The sequence below is a fragment of the Lepisosteus platostomus genome, chromosome 3 (assembly GCF_059453375.1).
Source record: "Lepisosteus platostomus isolate fLepPlt1 chromosome 3, fLepPlt1.hap1, whole genome shotgun sequence".
In the NCBI taxonomy this organism is placed as follows: Eukaryota; Metazoa; Chordata; class Actinopteri; order Semionotiformes; family Lepisosteidae; genus Lepisosteus; species Lepisosteus platostomus.
The window spans coordinates 33,507,615-33,531,201 of NC_142613.1; the positions used below are offsets into that span (position 1 = coordinate 33,507,615).

Below are 23,587 nucleotides of genomic sequence, written 5' to 3' on the forward strand. Positions count from 1 at the left end.
CGATATTTCAGTAGCATGAAAGAAGTCGCTTGTACTGTATGTTCATTTTAAAAAATGATTTAAAAACTCTACCATTTACTGCATATGGGTGAACACATATAGTATACCTCTATATGATGTTTTTGTCAGAACAAACATACTTCAAGTAAAGAAATTAATTCAGTATTCCTTTTATATTAAATTTAAATTATGTTCTGAATTGTTTTCATTTTTAATGTACTGTGTAAGTTTGGCAGATCTGCACTCTTTGATTTTTGTTTCCTAAACCAGTCTGTGTATACTTTAAGACTCTTTCCATGATATTTAGGTAACAAAGGTATTAATAGTTTTGTAGCATGCATACAATGTACTTACTGAAGTGAAGACAACTGACCTATCTCATGAAGTTTTCAAAGTGGTAAAGATACAATCTAAAAATTGCTTAATTTAACCCTTTTTTCTTCTATATTGTTATACTGTGACGTCAGATCTTTGGCAGATCCTGTTATCAAAATAGAGCTATATAAAATAGACTAAATGTGGAGGAATGGTGTTTTTAAAAAGTTTTTTTTTTAATGGATTTGTATCTTAAACAGAAGCATGGTTTATACTGTATTTACAGTGATTTGTTCCAGAGCTATCAATGGATTACAGACAGCTGTTCAAAACAATTCTACACTTGTCAGTGCCAATGAGGGCATCTTCCTTATTTGAATGTCCCCCCCCCCAAGAACAAAACATTTCCCAAAAAGAACACCTTTACCTACTTCTTAGAGGTATAATGCAGGTACACATTGAGCTAGCCTGCAGTCTTTCTAAAATATATTAGTGTTGCTACATTCAAACCACCAATATCTAACAAACGTCATACATTTTCAAAACAAAAGATTTTCATTAGCGTTTGTAGTTTTAAACATCAAGCGTTTGGCACCATCTTATTAGGAATTTATGGTAAAATATGATTACTTTATATTGTGTGGTAAGTTGAATGCAAGGCACAAATTAACATTTTAAGGAAGCAACCAATATATAACCTCCTCCATTTTTGTTGAATACAGTTAAGATCCGCTTCAAAGCCTAACAGATTAGATCCATGACATACATGGATGATACTCTCCTTTTTTATGTAGTGTAGAGTACCTGTTACAGATGCATATTGAGTAGAGATCAACAGTTTAAATCAAGATTTTAGGATTCATCTATATTATACAGTGCACAATTCAGACGTTTTTTGGAAATTAGTTGTACATTAAAGTAGCATCTTGTAATAAGTCACCAAATTAGATCAAAGTAGACTTTATAGTAAAGTGTAATTTATCTTTCAAAGCATTTATGTCTTGTGGTGTTTGGAAGTTCCTGTATTTTGCCCACAAAGGTTTACTCATTTTTACTTTATTAAATATGGAAAAAAAAACTGATAAATTAATTGAGGTCAAAGATTACTAATGTGTAACATTGCAATTAATGTTCTTTTTAGATTTCCATGTTACCAGATTCCAATACACCACTTAAAGAGCTAACGCTACGTTTATAAAGTGCCTTAAAATATTTTTTAAAATGGATGCAAGACACTGATGATCATTTTAAAAAAGCACTTAGCTTTTATTAAACCATATTAAATTTCGAGGTAAAGCTTTCATATTAATTTCTCCTTCTTATCCAAATTTGAAGTTATAAAGCGTCTTTAGTCTTTCTGAAAACTTCAGAATGCAAACTTAATGCATTTCATTTGACAATGGAAATAGGGGCCAATAGAAGGTAAACTAAAATTCCTTTTATTTTTATTAATGTTTTTTAAATACTGATTCTTCTATTTTAAAGACTCCTTTCTTTGCATGAATGTGGCAGTGAGTCAAACTCATCTTGATCCCTCTAGCGTTTCAGCATCAACTCCTCAACTGTATTTATACAGTAGCGCTGGGTTTTCTATATTAAAAAACAAATAACAGTAACAACCAAAGAATATGATGTAAGACAACAGAGTCAAAACCTCATTTACCATGAACAAAAAAAGTCATTATCATTAAAGAAAATACATTCTCTTACGAAGCAGAACAGTTGCACACCTTATTTTAATAGGTCACCTTGTAAAACTTTTATATACCTTGTAGACTTTAAACATTTAACTCAAAAACAAAGTGCAATACTAAAGCTGAATGGAATGATGATGCAAAAAAACATTGTAAACAGTTTCATGTATTGTACAAGAGCTCTCACCAACAGAACCCCTCTTAGAGCTGTGAAGGGACTGGCAGGCTGAAGCAAGCAGAAGTGGCACATTTCAAGAGACCAATAACCGTTACAACAAGTTTCACAGACTAAATAAAATATCTCTTCACCCATTTACATACAGATTTAAGCCAAAGCTGATTTTGTATTTTACATCTAAAACCATTTCATTCACTGTTCCGTTGGATTCTCACACATTCTGTCCTACTTTGTCAAACTATTCCTGCAACACAAGTAAAAGCTTTTCTATACAGAAAATAACTTGGGGGGTTGTTAAGTAGTGGGAAACACACATTACACCACTGGTGCTGGTTTCTTTTTGCCGTTCAAGTCAATGTTTGGTAGCAAAATCTTTTGACCAACGGTCTTCAGTGTGTGGCTGCGTAGTAAATTACATTCAATGGCACTTGACTCCTCAATTTAAATATGTCTATATACATTAGATTCAGTGAAACGTGCGGTATTTACACACTGAGGTGTTATTAGATCGCTACCAAAGCTTAACCCTTATTTAATTAAACGTCCTCGCTTCATGTCAGAGAAGGATGTAGCTCAGTCGCTGTCGGTGTCGTCTTGGTACTTGGCGCTGGCTTTAATGGCTCGCCCATTTTGGAGAGGCATTTCTTCATAGTCACTCCTTCCCAAAACAAAATGCAAGTGAATTACTTTTTTGGTCAGCTGCATTCTAATTAAAGTAGTATACCTCATTTCTTGATGCTGAGGCTACTAACTTGAGAAATTTGTAAACGTAAAAATATAAATAACTGCTGTATTTACCCATATATGACTTCATCATCAGAGTCATTCAGCATCGAAAAAGCAGGGTTATCCTTCAGCTGGGAATCTGCACAGAAGGGCATTCATTTTAAAATTGAGCACACCTTGTGTCTAACGTTTTAAATGCCTCTATTGTCATTGACTTGTAAACAGTGTAAAACAAGAAGTTATCACAACTGAGTCAAAGAAATTCTAAAATGGTACATTTGTCATTTGCTACTAGGCCAGTCACTGTAAAAGATACATTTGCATAAGGGTTGTAATAAAAGTATTGCAGAACTGTATAAAAAGGAACTAACTGGAATAAAAAACACTTGTTCTGATGCCCAAGCAGGCTGTCACTTACCGTACAGTGCATTTTTCGAAGGGGAGTAGACAAACGCTAACGTGTAAAGGTAGAAGTTGAGTAAGCCATAGAAGGATAAAAATTCAGCTGGTATTTATTATGTTAAGGAATGTTTTCCTTAACATAGGAAACATGCATAAACATGCATATAACGCATATAATATGCGTTATATTTTAACGCAATTAAAATATAATAAATTATGTCTTTTGGGATTGTGTGACTTCTGTTGTCAAGAATTATGAATTGTGGATTTTATTTGCAAAGCAATATGTCTGTTTCTGCTTAAATAAGTCATCCTAATGTGAAATGTACTCCAGGTATCCATGTAGCCACACGGAAGTCTGAATATGTGTCAATACGAAAAGTAGTTTCTAGATCTAGATTGGCATTGTCAACCACACATGACATCTCTCACAAGTACAGGATGAGCAAAGAAGCAGGGAACCACAGGCTGCTACTGCCGTTTCATGCCAAAGGATATAGTTTTGATAGTGTGTTGACAGCTCAGCAACAAAGTTATCTTGGAGAACCTTTGACCCAAACCTCAGGTAGAGTATTACGATGCTGAAAAAAAAAGAGAGAGCTTCCACAACTGAACATGTTCAGAAAAATACAGACCACTTATCCAGAAAAGCATCACACTCTAGAGATAAACACAACAGTTCTTTACACATATAAATACTGTTTTTACACTGTGATGATCATTAGCAGACCATAATAACTGGAGTTTGACTTACAGTAGCTAAATTATAGTTCTGCCAGATGAATGTCTTTTGTACGAATGTACAAAATACAAAAAAAATGTGCTTTACTTCTTGTAGAACATGGACAAACAATAGGAGAAGCTGCCAATGAAGGTAAGCAAATCATGTCTTCAAAAATCATAGCAAAATCAATGACAAAGACAACTTGAATTGCTCTTGATATAACTACAGTAAGTGAACAACCCCTTAATTTTAAAGGCTTAGGATAGGTAATATTTAGGAAAAGGCAATATCTGTACTTGTGAGTACGAGACTTACCTTATTATCAAAATGACAAATGTCAGTGCTGTCAAAAACTTCAGTCGAAGATCTGGACAAACATTAAGCACATGTTTCACTCAGAAATGCACACTGGGTTCTGTTAAACAGTTTAGGAAGTACATAAATGATGAAGAGTCATACCTACGTATGGCATGTTTTTCAATTCGGAACAGGCTCTCACAATCAAAAAGACCAGATACAAAATATATAAGGCAGCCACAACCACAAAGAAAATCTTCATTCCCTGAAATGAGAAAAAAAAACATTTTAGTAAGTGTATTGTACATTAAATTATTTGTTATCCCATACTTTACTAAAATGGAACTGTGTAAATAGATTTTTAATTTGTAGTAGTGAAACTGAATTGATTTTCATTTCTACAATTTAAGGCAATTACAGTATACTTTAAAAAAATACCCTGAAAGGTGTTCCTGGTAAGATACCATATACATGATAAATATAGTGCACAGGGATGTAGATACTGGCTTTGAACTGTACAGGTCTTGTAATCTATACCCATTCTTTTCAATTGGAAATAATTTAATTATACTCGATGTTTGATTAATCATCATCATCACTAAAACATTAAGGGGGAAGATACCTGCCTATTAATTCTATTCAGCAAATGACAGATATAATAATCTCCCATTTGATCACATCACAGATCACATCAAAAAGACTGCAAAGATTCATCTCTTCCAATATGCCTGAACTGCAAGACCACAACTGACAAATATCTGAAAACGATCAAATTACAAATAAGATTAATATAAATAATAAATAAGACCAACATTATCAGAGTTGACTGTAACAAAGTTCTAGAACATGGGAGCGTTTAATTCCAATAATTCATGAGCTTCTTGAAATATGAACATTAAGCCTGTATGTATATGGCTCTACAGCTAGACATAAAGACAAAATATAATTATTTAGAATATATAAGACCTGTCTGAGTCCCACTCTACAGTAGCACAGCACACATTTTAATACTTAAGTATTAAATAGTTGTTTTCTTTTTAAATTAGACAGGCTGCTTATTAAAAGTACTTCTTACTTACCTGGAAATTGCCTGTGTCTACTTTGTATTGGTAAGTTGGATCATGCAACTCATTTACTCTGTAAAACAAGTAAGAAGGGACATTATAGCTTTTTGGATCTGGCACTGCAGCAAATAAATGTTTTTCAATCCTAAGTTATACGCTTTATTTTTAGACATTACATAGCTAGTGATGTAAAAACAAGCAAATGTCCCAAATTTTCAATGATTTTATTAGGATGCAGGTTTTGTGTGACCTTTATGTTTATACATAAGCTGCATCCTAATATTTACTCCAGGTGACCTCAATAAAAGCCACTCCTGTTGAACACATTAAAAAGGGCAATTAACCACATTCCGGAGGGAAAACACAGTACAGGTGTAGTGCATTTGGCAGAAACAAATAACAAAGGCCCCTCTCTGGCTTATTAGGTTTTCTGGGTCTCAAAGCTGTAGTAAGGGGATTTCCCAAAAGGCTCACCCATGTGGAAATCTCTCCCTCAGAGCCCTTTAGTCCTATAATCCACACATTCCCAGTTCCTGCTTCAGCTACAACACTAGCCAACTATGTGCAGGATTCCCCAGGCGATGGCACACAGGAGGCAGAATGCCGCTATCTTGGGTGGGCTTAAGTAGGCTGGAGCTCCTCAGCTTTCTGGACTTGTGGGGGAAACAATGAGAGATGTGCTGCTACTCCAGTCAGTTATTGCTCTTCTATAAGGCATGGTAGAAAAATGGAAAATTCCAGAGGCCTGCAGGTGGAAATGTCTGAGGAACAAACTTCCAGCTCTGTGGTTCTGTGGTATTAGTGTCTGAGTGTCGAGCTGATCAGGCATCAGCATTTCCATATGGGTCAAATGTGGGAGAATTTTTAAATAAGATCAGTAAGGAGCAACCATTACAAAAAATTCTCTCCAGAGACTTTGAGATGCTCTTTAATCCGTCTACAGTCTTAAACCACTGAGAGCATGAGAAGTACAGTCAAATGCACAGCTCTCAGACAAGTCTCAGGAAGGCAGTGCTGCACACTGATACATCAACATTGCTCTAAACCATTATAGGTTAAGATGCAGAATGTTAATAAAAGCAGAACCAATGTCCATAATTTACTGCAATCCACTATGTATAAAAATACATGAAACTGCACAGAAAATTTAGACTGCTTTTAAATACTGCTTTGCGAACACTACATAGTTTAAAACACAATCATTAAGTTAGCACCAACTTGTCACACTTAGAAAACTCTTGCAGATAAGGTAGCTTGCAGAAACAAGAGTAAGTTTAGGTGTGACTCACGTTTGCCATATTCCCAGTGTCACTGCAGACAACCACAGGAGGCCCACGATAAACAGCTTGGGCATATAGAATGTTAAACATTTTCTCTCTCCCTAAAATAAAAAAAAACACACATAGATATAAGTATTACTACGAGATTTAGTTTTTTAAAGAAAGCTGTATTGAAGAAGTGTTCATTTCAACAGGAAATTAATTTTACAGCACATGTTCTCAATAAAAAAATGGCCAAAGTCATCAAATGTCCATTGTTTCCTGTTCTATACAGTCTTGCAAGGTTATAAACAAACCAAAGGGTGTCCTTCTCCCTTTCTTCAACAATACATACAAGCTTTAATACAACACACAGGTCTCAGAAAGGACCATTGCTAGGTTTCAGCTTAAATATATTTTTAATCACATAGCAACAGTGCTCAGCAGCAGAATCCCTTAATATTATCACCAGCTTAACACCTGGAAAAATGTTTAACCAGTTTAGTTAGGCAAATATTTAAACATGCTGATCCAACCCTACAGTCCTGGAGGGCTGGTGTTCCTGCAGATTTTCTATGTCTCTTTACAGGCACAGTACCCGAAGAGCTGATAAACACAAGTGGTACACTGGTCCGGTTAAGACACTAATGTGATTTAGTTAACTGAAGGGCTGCGCTGGAATGAGAATGTGCAGAGACACCAGCCCTGCAGCACCAGAGTTACATATTTGGATATATGATCAAATTTATATGGATTACTAGATACTGCAGAAGCTACAAAGGAAATTCAAGAAGACAGACAAAAATCAAGACTGAGCAAAGCTGGCAGATGGCATCTAATGTGCACAGTCTAAAGCAGAAATCAATGGGATACACTGAGTTTGAAGAAGCTGTTTATTAAGATGTTATGCTTGGAAGCAAGTGAGAAGATTAACAGAATGTTAGGATACATACATATAAGCTATGAATTGAAATCAACGGATGTTATGTTAAAATTGTACAATGCACTAATAAGGCCTCATTGACAATATTAAGAATATTATGTACACTTTTGTTCACTGTATTGAAGAAAAAAATCTTATTACTCAGGTATCAGTCCAGAAAAGAACGACCAGATATCCAGGAACCTGGTAGACGTATTCAAACTACTCAAAGGTATTGACAAAGTCCACGGACCTCTTACAAAATTAACAGATTAACACCAAACATAGGAAACAAGTGTAAACTGTAGGGAAGTGTGTTTAAAACTGAGATTACGAGGCACTTTTTACATAATGGGTTGTGGGGGTCTGGAACAAGCTACTCAGCCATATTGTTGAAATTGGTAAACCTGGCTCTTTCAAGAAATAACTGGATCTTCACATCAATAAGCTGCAAACTAACAAAGCAGATAAGTTAAATACAATAGTTGCTAATTTGAAAACTGTCTTATGTTCTGAAAACAACACATGAACCCACAAGTAATAGAATTCAAAACTAGCGTAAGAACGTCTGTTTCAGGGAGAATATTCCACAGTCTTGAGGCTGTAGAACAGAAATCATAGAGCCTAGTTTTGAGTACTACTAGAAGAACAAACAACATATAGGTGTAAAGGTTTTTTTTTGGGTCAATAGTCAAACAAGTTCTTGAAACATTAAAATTAAAAATTTTATTTTAATTTGAAACTAATTAATTTACAGTGAGTGCTTGCAATAAAGTGTAAACAGAAGATACATGTTCTTGCATTTCAGTTTCATATCTGAATTCTTAAAAAGGAAATAAGACAAAACATCTTGAAATACCAGCAAGCACTTACAATAATCAAGCCTGGGGAAGATACATATACAGTATGCATTAGATTCTCAACATCAGATTGAGAGAGATAAAACGGAAAGAGAAACAAAGTTTTAAAGTAGAAAAAAACACCCTTTCACAATACTGCAAAGATGAGCTTCAAATAATATACTGGGATCAAATAAGACATCAAGACTCCTGACCTAAACATCAGACAGATTCCAGGACTATCAAGAGTCTAGCTAAAGGTAATACAGTTGTGGTGCTGATAAGAAAAACCAAACAGCATAACTTTGTTCTTATCCAAGATAAAATAAAAGAATAGAAGTCTTTGATGAGATTTCACTTTGATGAGTGAAATAGAGTGCTTGATTTTTCACAGTTAAAGTGGAAACAAACTTGTGCTCTCAGCATGAAATTGAATACTGCATAAATGCAGTACTGATGAAGAATCTGATCCAAAAGTAACATATTGACATGAAAAAGAAATGGACCAAGAACAAAGCCCTTTCGGATACTAGAAGAGACCAATTTGTCAACGAGGAACACCAACCAAGCACAGTAGTACCACCAGTCCCAACAACACTCTCCAATCTGTTCAGCAACATGTTATGATCAACAGTATTAAAGGCAGCACTGCCATCCATCAAATATGAATAAAAAAAATCAGTGTTCAGAAAAATATTACTGACCTTAACAGGAGCTGTTTAAATGCAGTGTATTGATTTCGACCAGGATACTTTTTACTGACAGATAAATGATGTTGTAACTGAAAAGTAATATTCCGTTCAAAACCTAGGCCAAAAATGGTTAGGATTTTGTCCAATAATTATGGAGGGAGCTAAATTCTGCTTTTTTAACAACTAATTGCAGGTTTAGGGGCAGAGGATCTTAGTGATCCATTGGCAAAGTGTGTGAAAAATGGACAGAGAACTGCTAAATTTAAATAGGTTAGTGAGGTGATCATGCAGTGGGTTTCTTTTCAGCGACCATAACCTGCATATACAATGGGGAGTATGCATGGAAACTTGAAAATATACAGTACAATATCACAAGTATTCACCCCCCATGGACAATATGGAATCATAATGTTTTCAAAAGGGATTTTTTGCCATTGATTGGTACTCTATAATGTCAAAGAAACAAATATCTACAGATCCTCCTAAATTAATAATAAATATAAAACAGAAAATAACCCACATAAGTATTCACCACCTTTGCTATGACGCACCTAAATAGAATCTGGTGCAACCAATCGTCATTATAAGTCACATAATAAGTTGAATGATGCCGTTTTTAGTATGCTGTTTTGTTTAATGAAAAAGTTTCACATAGCATATCTCTGACACAGACACTGAAAGCATTTATGAAAATTATTTTAGCAAAATCCTCTTTAAAAGTTTATAAATAAAAATACTGCTTCGCAGTTACTATTTAGAAAAACAATTACACATGACTCTTATCTCCTAGATGGAAAATGAAAGACTGCATCAAAAGAGCTATGAATATGGATCTGTGCTCTCTCCATTATTTTTAAAAATGCTTAAAATGTTGTTATTTGGAAAAAATTACATTACAAGTAATTGGTGGTGGTGGAGGGGAGTCCCTATTACCTGTAAAGCGCTTTGAGTGGAGTGTCCAGAAAAGCGCTATGTAAGTGTGGGCAATTATTATTATTATTATTATTAAGTATGTTAATTCTTTAGCGCTCTTTTTTCAAAATGAACATAAAACATTTGTTCTAGGAATGAAATGGAGATTCCCAACATAAATGATGATACTCTGACTCAATCAACACCACGCTTATACAGAAGGCCTTATGCAGCTAGAAAGGTTACATATTTAATGATTCTGTATGATTGGATTGGAATGGCATCAAACCATTGAAGTTCTTACTAAACAACAGTGTTTGAAAGAATAATATTTTTACATATATATACCAAAAAGGCATGAAAAGGCAACAAATGCTTATAGAACCAACAGTAATTGTTGCTTTTGAACTCCACTCAGTATACATACTGTACAATAATAGACAATACTATGAAACTACTTTACTATGCCACATCCAAAGTACTTGATTCGACTGAATCAATACTCTGGGCTAAGAGAGCTGACTTGAAACTTACAGTCACACATGAAGGAGTCAAGAAGCACCTTTAGCATAATCAAGCTATAAATGCTAATGTATTGTAACTAAAAATCAATGGGAATGCACCCATTGACAGCTATGTCCAAAGTAAAACGATATTCTGATATCCCCCCAAAAAAACATCAGGCATTTCAAACATCACTTAATAGAGTGAAGACATGGAATTTTTTCCGAGCTGTACCTGAACCCGGATCCCATGGTAGACACACAGCCAGAAGAGCAGCAAGGCGCAGAGGAACAGGGACTGGAAAAGGTCATCCAGCATTCCTGGGAACCAGCTGTTAACCAGGAACGAGAGGGGGAAGAACGGATCTACAACAAAATGATCAGTCAAACACTGTTAAAAGGTTTAACATTTTCATTCAAGGGCTTGAGAATGTACACATTCTTTGCAGAACCAAATTTATTGTAGTCGATTTTATTAGTGGTTAAAAATATTCTGGAAGAACTTCACAACTCTGTGGAAACGCAATACGGTCACTTTAAACAAATACTGTTTACAAAACCCCAAAGATATACTGTGTTATAGTTAACTGAATAAAGAACGACTTCTGAACTTTTAAACAAAACACCCCCAAAATAAAACAATAATGAGCTGTGGCACAAGACGACCGTGGCTCACCGTTATAGAGCAGCAGCAGAGGCAGCAGGATGGACATCCACTTCTGCTCTATCCCCCAGTCTCTCATGGAGAACTTCCGCAAGGAGTGCGCAAACAAGCACTGAAACAGACAAGGATCCCACTAACCATGCAGCAGTACATCACTTTCAATAGCTGCCTAAGCAATTCAGTGTCACCGTGACCTGGAGTCTATTCAAGGAAATACTGGGCACAAGGCAGGATACACCCTGGATGGGATGCGAGCCAATCACACAAACACGCACTCACTCACACGAGGGCCAAGTTTCCAGAAGCCAATCAGCATACCAGTACATCTTTGCTGAACTGTGAAAGGAAATCAGAGCACCCAGAGGAAACCCACAAACATACAAACTCCACATAGGTAGCACCCCAGGTCCAGAATTGAACCAGGGCCCAGCTCTGCAAGGCAACAATGCTAACCACTATTCCACTGTGTTGCGCCATTACAAATACATTTTTTAAACAACACATTTTAAACCTTATGTTGTCTCCTTTGTGACCACACATTACATACACAAAGCAATTAACACACTTAATAAATATTCAAGATCAAAGCTTGATTGAAAGACATGAATATACCCTGAAAGCTCTAGCTTTTAATCTTGTATAAATGTACTGAAGATGTACTCCACAAAAGCTGACCACAAACAATTTAACCTTGTTAAAGCCTTACAATAGATGAAAAATAGCACAATTCAAGCTAACAAAGCAAAGTTTGAGTAGTGCACTTACCGTGACCATGAATGTCAAAACCACAAACACAAACCGAAACCAGATCTCAACCTGTGAAAATGATGAGTTGTACATCTTCCACTGTAAAAAAAAAGCAGCTCAGATAAAGGTACGCACCAAATGTGTCAAACAATGAAACAGGTCCTGAGCAGTTACTGTGCTCAGGATAGATTAAATAGATAATCACTTAATTGAATGGGCCTGCATACCACGATAAAACAACAGCTGGCATACTTAAGTACATTTATCTAAAACATTTCAAGACGGCTCAAAACAATTCAGTATATAAACTTGGAACCAAATTCAATATAAAATGTATCTGTATAGAAAATGTCATGTTCCTGCACTGCAGAACATAATAAAGGGATAATAAATGATAAATACAATGTCACAATTAACAATAATTGATCTAAACAAAACAATTTATTATTTTTTCTTATAATAAACAGTTCCAATCATAGATGCAACCTCAACAAGGTTATTTATTCATTTACCCTTACAGTTGTCCACACTTGCAGTTCTAAGTATTAATATTTGTATCTTAAACTATTTAATTCACTAGAAGCCTTTACTACTTGCTAGAAGGAAACTAGGTTTTCTTGCAATAGAACACCTTAATGTTATTTAAAAAGAAGCATGCAACAGAAGTGCCTATTACTTTAACAATTTTAGTTCCTACCGTGAAGTTCACCTCCTTAATTTTGTATTTTAGGTCAGAGAGATTATGGAAACTGATGTTTATCTGGTACTGTGTGTAATTCAGATATCCAAGGTGTAGTACAATTATCTCATCGCATTTCTGTTGGGATTAAAGAAGACAACAACCGTTTGAAAAATACAGATCATAACACAAGACATCTCCTCAGTGAGGACTGATTCCTCTGAAATAAAAATACAATTTGATCTGTTTGTTTAAAAGCTTCAGTTCTCCATGACATTCTTTCAAGGTTCCATTCCTGGTCCTTGCAGGCTGATGTGTCTGCAGATTTGCATTCCAATGAGACTATTAACTACCTTTCTCAACACATCACTGCTTTAATTAGCCCAACTTAACTACATCCAGGTGTTGGTATAAAGTCTGCTAACACACCAGTTGTCCAGTACCAGAACAGCAGACCCCTGGTCCCCTGGAGGTTTATTTATAAATATTATATATAATTAAAGACCATCTTAGGAAAAGTACCCCACTTACTTCCTGAATTTATTCAAATAAGAAAAGCGATAGGGCTTCCCTAACACTTCCCTACACCTTGAACACATAATCTCATACATATGCATGTATATAAAACAAAAACATTTATTTCCAATGCAACACTCTGACATTATTAACTGAAATAACAACCGTTCAAATCAGATAAATGTAATACTTACAGATCCACAACTGAGTAACCTGGAGCGGTGATGGACATTATTGGTAACGTTCCTCACGCTAGCATCATGCATGACGCCCTTGATTTCCACGTTCATATCAAACTTCTTAATAATAGTCTCATCTGTGACAAAGCAAGCAAACGGCATTAACTTTCGAGGTCAAAGACACATCTGTGCAATGAAATCTTTTCAGCGTTATTCAAGATCTTCGAGATTCTACCATTAAAAAAAACTTCACGTGGTAAAGTACATATGCTCAAAAAAACAATCAGGATCAGATTTCTATGGGCTGAGATAAACATTCCCAGAACAGTTAAAAACAATCTTTAGTATTTAGTTTAATAAAGTATATTTCTGGCAATATAACAGCATATAATTATTGGCTAATTTAATTGCACAGCTTAAAAAAAGAGGCAAATAAATTATAGGAGCTAAATAAAATCAATAGAACTTTAGCATAATGTTTGAAATATTCATAGACATAGTCATTATTTTAAATGTCTAATGATTCCATTATTAGAGGGGGTAATTCTAGTAACAAGTCTATTCTAGGACAAATGACAACACATACAGGTGAAAACAAAAGGTGATGAAGTTTCAAGAGGCTGTAACAGGCATTTCCTTTAGCTTCATTTAAAAGAAACAAGCAGGCACTTGAAGTTTGGGACTGCTGCATGAAATGTCAGTAACCACTGCTTTATCGTGCTGTGCCTTCCGAGAGGTTGCAGTAAGCCTGTGTCCGCTAAGAGTGGCAAAGGCCTCTCACCATTAGTTTTGTCCAGCTGGAAGAGACATGTGAGCCACAGCTGCTGGTTATATGTGGACAAGGGGGGAGAACTCAAATGGAATGGACTCGTCTGAAAGACAAAATTATTCACACTGTTTAAAACACCTGCGTACACATGAACACCTGGTGTAATTTTGCTGTCTTACAGATACATGATTTTGTTCAATTTAAAAAGGTCAAAGCATTAAAAAGCACTCTAAACATGAAGCTTTAAGAAATAAAAAAAGGTTCTACTGACAACTAAGAAACACTACACTTTTTTAGTTGTGAAAAATTATCCTATAACCTTCAAGTAAGTTGTGTGCAATCTTTCATATATACCTATTAAAACATTTTAAGAATTCTGCTTCATGTCAATAGTCATATTCATATAGAAGATGACAGATGGTACAGGTGGTAGTTTATTAGATGTACACAAACAGAAATGTCTGTATAGACCACAGGAAAAACCTATCAGGCATTATAGTGAAAGTGGTTATTGAAGTGCCTTATGAATCTAGAGAAAACAATTAACACCTGGCTAGTGTCAACATTTACAGTTATCAGGAGCTAAAGGAAAGTTTGTCTGTTTGTCTGTTTGCTTAGTTGTGCTGAGTGTGAGACACACTGATCAAAGGAATCGTGAGGTCTACCTTGGCTACTTAGATTCTGGGTAAATGATTAAGAGTCATCAACAGCTGGGGAACAGAGGATAAAAATTGGCTTATTTGGAGAAAGGACAGAAAAAGGAGAGGACACAGAGAGAGAAGACCAGACATAAGAAAAGAGAAGGGGCAGAGAGAGGGAAGGACAAGAGAGAAGAAAAGAGACAGTAGAAGCAGGAGATCCTTGTTTTGATAAGCCTTTAAGAACAGATTCAAGTATTTGAACCTTGTTAAGTGAGCCATTTTGTCGTTTTTAGGAAACTGATTTCCATTATAAAGAATACATAGGTTAAAAACTGCTTCTCCTGGTTAGTGAGAAGCATTTTTAGAATAAGGAAATTAGGTTTCCCATTTACTCTGTAGCATCACCATTTATATATAGAGAGATTTAATTCTGTTTGGTGCAGAAGGCAGGTTCATCTCTATTTTTGGGCCTGTTAGGCATTATACAGGATTTGAATACTTGGCTACAGTCTGAGCCTTTTCTGGTTGGCTGGGACGTAGGCCTTTGAGACACCTTGTTTGTAAAAAGAGTAACTTGTATGTCATATGTTTATGTTGTGTGTTGTTTAGTTTGTATTTTGTCATTATTAATAATAAACAAATTTGTTTAACCCAGTGTGTCTGAATTATTATTATTTTAACTAAACTGTGCCAGGGAACAAATACCTCAGGTACCTCTAATTATACCAACCACTCAAGTATATTCTTGACAAAATCTTTATCATTTGGGGGTTATGAATATTTAATGTACTTATTGATTATTTGGCTCTGCCTTACTTTAATATTCACTATTTTCGTGACCACTATTTATAACATGTATAACTTTACCTGTAAAGAGCTGTTAGCTAACAACATCTTGGTACCACTATATGTTGATTCCTCAATGATCTTAGGTCCTGAAAAAAAAAGTCATTGAAGCAAAATTAAAAATTGTTTACATGATCAACACTACAGTAAATGTATTTTTTTGCCAGATTCTACCTTGGACTGGAATTAAAATCTGTTCTAGTACTGAAGACTAACCTTCTTTCTTGCAGCACTGTACAACAGTAAGGACATATGAAACTAATGAATAATTTCATTATCCCACATAGACAACAACCAGCTCACCATAACCAGAGCTCCTGTAATAATAATATTGCTTTTATAATCACTTTCTGAAGCACCTCCAAGCTCTTTGCACAATGAAGGACATTCAATTTAGCCACAGTTAGTCACTGCAGCATCTGTCAGGACGATGCACAGCAGTTGTTATGCAGATCCAGTAGCAAAGCGAGAAACTGAATTAAGGGAGATGTTGTGCAAACCCAAAGAGGAAATTGGCCAGGACAATTGGTATAGTATAACCAAGTAGTCAGGACCTTGGATTAACGACTCCGAAGTACATGATCTAAAGGACAGCACATTGTCTCAGATCACCAAGGCAGTGGCGTGGTCCACCAATACCATTTAGTGTCAATCTGGTTTTCCCTGTGTGGTCCACCAATACCATTTAGTATTAATTTTGGTTTTCCCTGCGGGGTCTCCCATCTCCTCATCACTCTTGCTGATCTTTTCAGATCTGAACCAACTGTCTGATGCTTAGCATGGCTGAAACACACACTGCTCCATCAATGATGATGCATGTGTATGTACACTGTATACGCATTGGCCTGACGGTGGATTTCAACTTGTTCCCAGTGTCAGGAAGAAATAAAGCATGCATTACAGTACTTGATAAGAAGAAAGGTCTATCTATATGTAATGTTATTCTGAAACAGTTCAATGGATTAACATTATAGGAGTTTATTTGGTCATAAAACTACATGTATATTAAGATCATTTTACAAAAAGGTTTGTTCCACTCCTGCACTACTCATTAATAGCACAAATCTCAGACTGTGAATAATATGTTCCTCCCAAGTATTGAGTCAGCAGTACAATTTAGATAAGGTGCTTGCTTTATCACATGGGTTTGATCCAACATCACAGCTTACCCCTGCCTTAGACTAACAAAGGTCAACAAGCACTGCCACACACAGCCTGCCTACCGCATACCTGAAAAAGCCCTTCACTTTGCTTTGCTTTAAATGACTCTTTCCATAACAGTGAGTCAGGAAAATGGTGCATCTTCATAGAAAGGGTACATAAATTATGAACACAATGTGATCTGGCAGCACTGCATAGTCAGTTGTGTTCCAAAGTGACCTTATTCTAGCATAAATCTGCCACCTTTTCAAGCTTGTCTCCTGTGGGACAATTGGAAAAGCATTTTGCATGATCTAATTAGTGAGTCATTACATGCACGCAATGCAATCAGGACGTCCTCTAGTGAAGTTCTCCAAGACACACAATGGGGAGTGAAATCAGCTCTGCAGAAACTGAAACACATAGCATCTAGGCTGCAAAAATACGGAGAGCAGTCCATTAATGATTCGTTCAATTTTGGAATCATTTCAGGAATATTTCTGTGGTGTGACTATTGTTTACAAGGTCGAACACACCAAATTCTGCTTCGGGCTCCCTGTGGGGAATTGTTTTCATTATCTCCAAAAGTAAAAACATTTTCTTAGCAACCAGACTTCGACTACCCTTGAGGTGTAACAGGATGAAATGTTGTTAAATGTTATACAATTTAAGAGATACAAAGTGGAGTTTTTTTTCCATGACAAATTACACAGAGCTTTGTTTCTGCATATTTAAATGTACTTTTTTGAATACTTGTAAGACCTGTACTTATGAGGCTAGATAGCTATGAGTAGTTCAGGTGGGTAGCTGTGTCAGCATGCGTAGGCTGCAAAGGAACAAGTAATAGGTTTATTCCACGCTGAAACGAGAAGAAAGAAAACATAACGTTTCAGCCGTGGAGCTATGAGGCCAACATAAGCCACTGCACAGCAATTAATATACAGTAAGATGGACAAAGAATACATCTTAATTATTTGGTTAAGCTTAAGAAAGATGGTCCTTTAAACTGTAAAACAAAAATCAGATCTGATGGGCAAAAAAGGTGTCCCACTTAGCTGTAAACATGTAACTGTAATCAAAACATCTCATGCAAGACACCTAATCGCCCAATCAGTGACATATGAAACTGACTGTAGTTATCGGTATTGAGAAATCCAAACAAGAGGAAAACTCAGACAACGTGGTTTTGTTAAATCAACAACAGGTATAGTCTGACATCTGTCACCACATTTCAATTAGCTTCTCTTAGCAAATATCAAGTTACTTAATGTTGCCAGATCCTCTCATTTCCACATTCCCAGCAGAATTACATCTTGCTTACAATTTGTCAGAAAGAAATACGGTCTCCTTAACCTCAAGTTTGGATTTTCCTTTTGCTATTATTTTCAAACAAAAAGTGCAGACTCTCCCAAACAAGGCAAATGAATACCAGTTCTCATACAACACCTTTGCCAATGATTTGCGGTACATGGGTCACTCTCTAGCACTTGGAACGATTAGTTTTGACCACTGTAGCATATGATTTTTTCAATTAAGTAGTTTGCTGTCATATGAAATCAAAATAAAGCCATATACTGGAATAAAGCCATCTACTGGTAGTATTTCGTCTGAAGGACTAAATAGTCAGGTAGCCATTTCTGACTCTTTGAACCAATTAATGTATTGAAATAATCAAAACACTTGTGTTCAAAGTCACTACAAACAGATGATTTAAGGATAATTTATAAATCCTGCTGGGCTATGGACTGATATATAAAATTACAATCACTGTCACACTGAAAAGCAGGTGCAAGGGAAACAAAAATGTAAAAATCCTTTTAGTAATGAACTGCATTACTGTGTATTTTTATTGCCAAATATTTTTATTGCCAAAAAGATAACTCTACATGCTTAGCACACGGGATGCAGATGTGACATGCTGCTTTGGTAAAGAGAAATACGTCTCAAACAGATTTAAGAGTAGCACGCATCATTTCTAAGTCAATAAATAATAATAATAATAATAAAAATAATAATAGTTGCTTACACTTATATAGTGCTTTTCTGGACACTCCACTCAAAGCGCTTTACAGGTAATGGGGACTCCCCTCCACCACCACCAATGTGCAGCATCCACCTGGATGATGCAACGGCAGCCATAGTGCGCCAGAACGCTCACCGCTCAATGAAACAAGTAAATGTTAAAAGCTTGTGCTCACAGTCGAAGACGGCTCCAAATGTGGCATTGTTTTTTCTTCCTTCTTCTCAGGGTGGAGTCAACTTTTACTTATTCCTTCACAGCCAGCACACACTGACACAGCTCCACCCTCAAATGTCTAAGTCAGTGGCTACCAGGTGTTTGTTTTGCTCGAGTTCTGATAAAGGATTTTTCCCTTCAAGGCCCAGCAGAGCAGGGAGGTTAAAGCACACCAGTCAGGCCCACTGAGTAACATTGGCAAAGAACAAGCGGACAGCAGCCCTCACTCATGGCCTACCTGCAATGCCGATGAAGACCGTGAGGCCGAAGCACAAGAAGAAAACGACGAACACCAGAACAAAGTGACGCTTGGAGAGCGTGTACAGCCGCATGGGAGCCAACCTGAAAAATAAAGAAGCAGGGGAACATGGACAGTTTGTTAGGGTTAAGACATACCATCAGACCATCGCAGCTTAAGTTCAGAAAACAAAGACCTTTGGTGGTCTGAATTCACAGTGCAAACTAAATCAAGCAACAAAAGCAGCAAATGTTGCTTGTCTTGTTTGAGGGAACACAAGCTTTCTGTATTCATTGCTATGTGGTGTAGAACAGTTATTTATCTTTTAATGATCCATTTTATAAATTATTTATTTAAATTAAAAATGACATTTTCAAGCTCAGGCTACTAGTACTTAGACATCTTTGGTTTATGTTTCGCAGTCGCAGACTCAAACGTTTGCTGTCACACTAGGGCTAGGTCCTGCCTACCCAGAATACACAACTTTCACTAAAATGAGAGAAAATGTAAGATATCCAAATTAATCATTCTTTAACAACAAATTACCTTAGGAAACGTCTAAGCTTACAGACCCTCTGAAAATCGACAGTCAAAATCTATCATTCTATCAATCTATCATCTATCATTTTTATGAAAACTGAAAAACAAAGCCAACAGACGAGGCCAGCTGATCATTTCCGTGCTGTAAAATTAATTTTTCATTTCCTTACAATTTCTATAGGTGTTTTTCTACTGTTTTTTCCCCAGCTGCCTTTAAAGCAGCATGGTCTGTCCAAACTCTAATGAGCCACGATACTGCAAAGGCATAGTACCTTAATTAATGTATATTAAGTAGATTAATGGGCAGCACATGCTTGAAAACGATTACCACAAATTAAACTACAAATCTGTTTTTGCTTTTGGAAGTAGAAAACTGCTATGTGATGCTTTAGACAAATTCCTGCATTAAAAAGCACCAAGACATTAGAAAGTCATACAATTAGTCACTTCTGTGGGAAAGGCGAATCCTATAACCATAATACACAAGTGATCACCGCACAGTGGTCCGACTGCAGCGAGTCCACAAACTGAAATATTTCAGACATTCGCGTTGACAGATCACGCAGACAAAACACAGATTTTTCAAAGATTTAATTCTTTCGATTTAAATAATGTGGCTTGAGTACTCCAGATGTCATCACGTTAAGTAACTTCAAAAGTTGTTTATCATTTTCCAGAGGGCTAATAAAGAAAACTACTTCGACTCGTCCAAAAAAACAAAACAAAACAAAACAAAACAAAAACGACGGACGGGTACTATAGTGAAAAAATAACCACGGGTTACTAACATTCTATTAAGTACATTTCCTTGCCGTGACAGAGGACTCCTAATCGAAGATACCGATTAATCGATGACTGCCCGTGTTATTAGAAAACATTAAGTTTATACAGTTACACAAGCTGGCCTGCACACACAGAACTAAGAGTGCTGTTTCTTAAACACAAATTCAGGTGCGTGTGGCACTCGGTCACACAACACAACCCTTCTTTGTGTGAACTACTGCACAGCTGATATACCTGCCTGACGCACATTTTCTATTGCTTATATAGTTCTGTTACAGTGTGTCAACGCACTCAAACGAAAACAAAGCAGAGCCAGACGGTACGAGCAAAAGCGCAGCAAAGCTCAAAACACACTTTCGCAGTTTTGATTCTCAAAATACTCAATGAAAAAGATCAACTTACAGATCCATGTTTTCTTAGTGAAGCCAGGCTTGAAACCTGATTACTTACAACTCGCCCCCAACACCGCCAGCTCACATCCGCATATCTCAGGCGGTGCATCATAGCCCGACACTACGTCATTGCGCGGAGCGTGCACTCCCGTCACGTGAAGAGGGACGGGAAGAGAAGGAGGAGTAATGCAGGACCCATAGCATAGGGAACTTAAGGGGAACAGCGCTGCACTGCTAGTTACAGAGGTGTTAGCAATGTAATGCAATGTAAAGTAGTTTTCTTTTGTCCCCTGTCAGTGAATAGCATTAAAACAAAAATCCGAAAAGCTGCCTAATCTTAATACATAAATAAGGCCTGTACTGAGAATTTAAATGTCTCAAACTTGCACGGATATTAAATAATTATGTATAGCATTTTACGAACACTTAATTCTCTTTCACATTATTGCAGTTGTATTTTTAATTTTAGTTTAGCCACGGGATTATTTTCGAGCACAACGCTCCCTCTAAATCGGCAATATTGTATTTCTAACAAAAATCCAAGGAACTGGAATGGAAAAAAAATATGGTTGGTGGCTGCATGAATAGATGTACAATGTTTCTTTTTAACGTCTGTATTACTCTGTTCCTTCGATTTTGCAATGTTCTTTTTCACTTGGAAGAACTGTTGTTAAATGTTATAAATATGCAACCAACACATTATTATTATTTATTATGCCAACGCGTCAGCAGTCTTTTTTTAACCTTGTTTAAATGAAATTATAGTTCATTGGTTCCGTTGAGGAACAAATGAATTTGCCTAAACGAATGGATTGCCAAAAATATTTTGTTTTACTATATATATATATATTTCTGTATATAGGATACTGAAATCCACTGAAATTGTGTATGACTACAAAACATACAGCAGGCCCAGTGTGTAGCAAAATGGCTGCTTTGATGCTAGTGAAGATTAATCTATAATTATCTTTCCCCCTCTAGTCCCCTAAAGGAGGTCTGTAACAATGGACGAGTGTACTTAAATGTATTACCACATACTGTACATTCTATTTATATTTACCTGCACTGGACTTAAAATCACCATTTTCACAGATTCTACTTTACCTGTATTGCTTATGATTACATACAGCATTTTAAATTATTGTAACGAATTGTGTTTTACTCAAGTCCACTTGTTTCATTCATTTTTCGAATTCTATTAATTTCTTGACCTTAAACAGACATATCTTTATAACCGAGTGGAGAAATCACAGCAAGGCGATAAAGGCTTGACAGATAATCGCTATTAATGCACTGATTAATGTATATAGACTGCATAATGTCATTTCAATTAATACTTACATTAGATTTAATTAATTTGTTCGCATACTGATTAAAAAACTAACGCAACGTTAATATGCAAAAACACTGAGAAAAACGTCAAAGTGCCCCACATTTAAGGGAGTAATAGCATCAGCTTACCTGTAATATCGATCATCTCTGTATGGCGTGAGGTCTTCTTTTAATTCTTTATATGTCTCTTGTATCTTTTTGCAGAAATATTTTAGCTCGCTGTATAGAGGGTTTTCAAAGCTTGGGTAGTCGGAGTCCATTCTGTTCATATCCTGGTATTTGCTGAAAATGGCGATTTAAAACGTCCCTGTGTATTATAACACAAACCTTATAACACTCGGTGTCAAATTTGTGTGATCTGTAATAAAATTAACGCTGCAGTACGCCTCCTCCCGTTTGTTTTCTTCTTAGAGCAAAGACCCGAATAAAACAGGGGGAGGCGTGGAAATTCTCCCCTCCACTTCCGCAGATGACACATGCTACCTCTTTCAGGACCACGGATAGTGGCAAGGCGAGTCAGTAACGTGCACAGCTCTGTTTGTAGGGCTTGCAGAGAGGAACGTTAATTTACAGATACATATTTTGAGCATACAGAACGTCCAAAACAAATTCAAATGTGAGTTTCAGCGAAATCAAATAAACCGAAAAAAAAACATAATGAAGGAACATAACCTGAGCCTGTTCCAGAAACATACTGTATGATCATTTTTTTAAAAAGGGAACTAATATGTCCAACTCCGAGGTTGTATAAAATCATATTTGTAATGGAGCATTATTAATCTAAAACACATCCGAAGAAAACCCCACCCATCACCTTGTTATAGTAAATCCAGAGTTTTAAGATAACGTACCTTCGAAAATGTATTCAATGAAACAGACCTTTATACAAGATGTAGAATTCATCCGTTTTTAACAAATTAAATTAATAATCTGATTAATATGGGGTCTCAGCTTTATAAGGAGGGAGGATAATAATAGTAATATAGTTTAATCTCTTTGTATAAAGGTGATTATCAGTGCAATATATACATTTTATTTTCATATATACATAATTCTTTGACAAATCATGTTTTTCTACAAAATAAACGAGTAATCAGGCCGGATATGCTTTTACAGTATGCATTTTATTATGTGAAACACAATGTATTCTCAATTAACTTTTATATTCAACCTTGTGTAGTAAATTTGTTTAGTACCTTAGGCAAAATAGCCTAGATTATTGATTAGCAAATAATCTATGATAACTAGTGTTATTTTCCTGTATTGATGTACTGTTTAGTGGTTTATTATTATAAAAATGCATCATATATCTCTCATTACTACATAAATAGTAATGTATTCAATGTGTTACCATTATA

The 23,587-nt window shown here is 36.0% G+C and overlaps 1 protein-coding gene across 2 annotated transcripts; it reads right to left on the reverse strand.

Moving 5' to 3' along the window:
* Positions 1-534: 534 nt before the first annotated feature.
* On the reverse strand, positions 535-22,731 carry tmem181 (transmembrane protein 181). 2 transcript variants are annotated; one of them, XM_088625345.1, is made up of 17 exons: positions 22,359-22,730; positions 19,183-19,286; positions 15,590-15,657; positions 14,094-14,184; positions 13,328-13,449; positions 12,636-12,755; positions 11,957-12,037; positions 11,204-11,303; positions 10,763-10,893; positions 6,690-6,781; positions 5,416-5,473; positions 4,499-4,601; positions 4,355-4,406; positions 3,814-3,896; positions 3,332-3,421; positions 2,986-3,052; positions 535-2,845 (listed from the first exon to the last, which is right to left on the reverse strand). In XM_088625345.1, the coding sequence occupies exons 1-17, from the start codon at positions 22,496-22,498 to the stop codon at positions 2,761-2,763; spliced, it is 1,587 nt and encodes a 528-aa protein (XP_088481471.1). In that variant the 5' UTR covers positions 22,499-22,730; the 3' UTR covers positions 535-2,760. The 2 variants fall into 2 exon arrangements, with proteins under 2 accessions (XP_088481471.1, XP_088481470.1); XM_088625344.1 differs by lacking the exons at positions 535-2,845; positions 2,986-3,052 and having other exon boundaries at positions 3,332-3,432; positions 3,825-3,896; positions 22,359-22,731.
* Between the last annotated feature and the right edge of the window lie 856 nt (positions 22,732-23,587).

What these genes read in the sequence shown, in the direction of transcription:
- tmem181 (XM_088625345.1), bottom strand. Translation starts at nt 22,498, where the DNA reads ATGAACAGAATGGACTCCGACTACCCAAGCTTTGAAAACCCTCTATAC. An exon ending in GGTCTTCATCGGCATTGCAG is followed by an intron (nt 15,658 to 19,182) that starts GTAGGCCATGAG and finishes TTTTTTTTTCAG; the next exon opens with GACCTAAGATCATTGAGGAA. An exon ending in GATGATGAAGTCATATATGG is followed by an intron (nt 2,846 to 2,985) that starts GTAAATACAGCA and finishes TGTTTTGGGAAG; the next exon opens with GAGTGACTATGAAGAAATGC.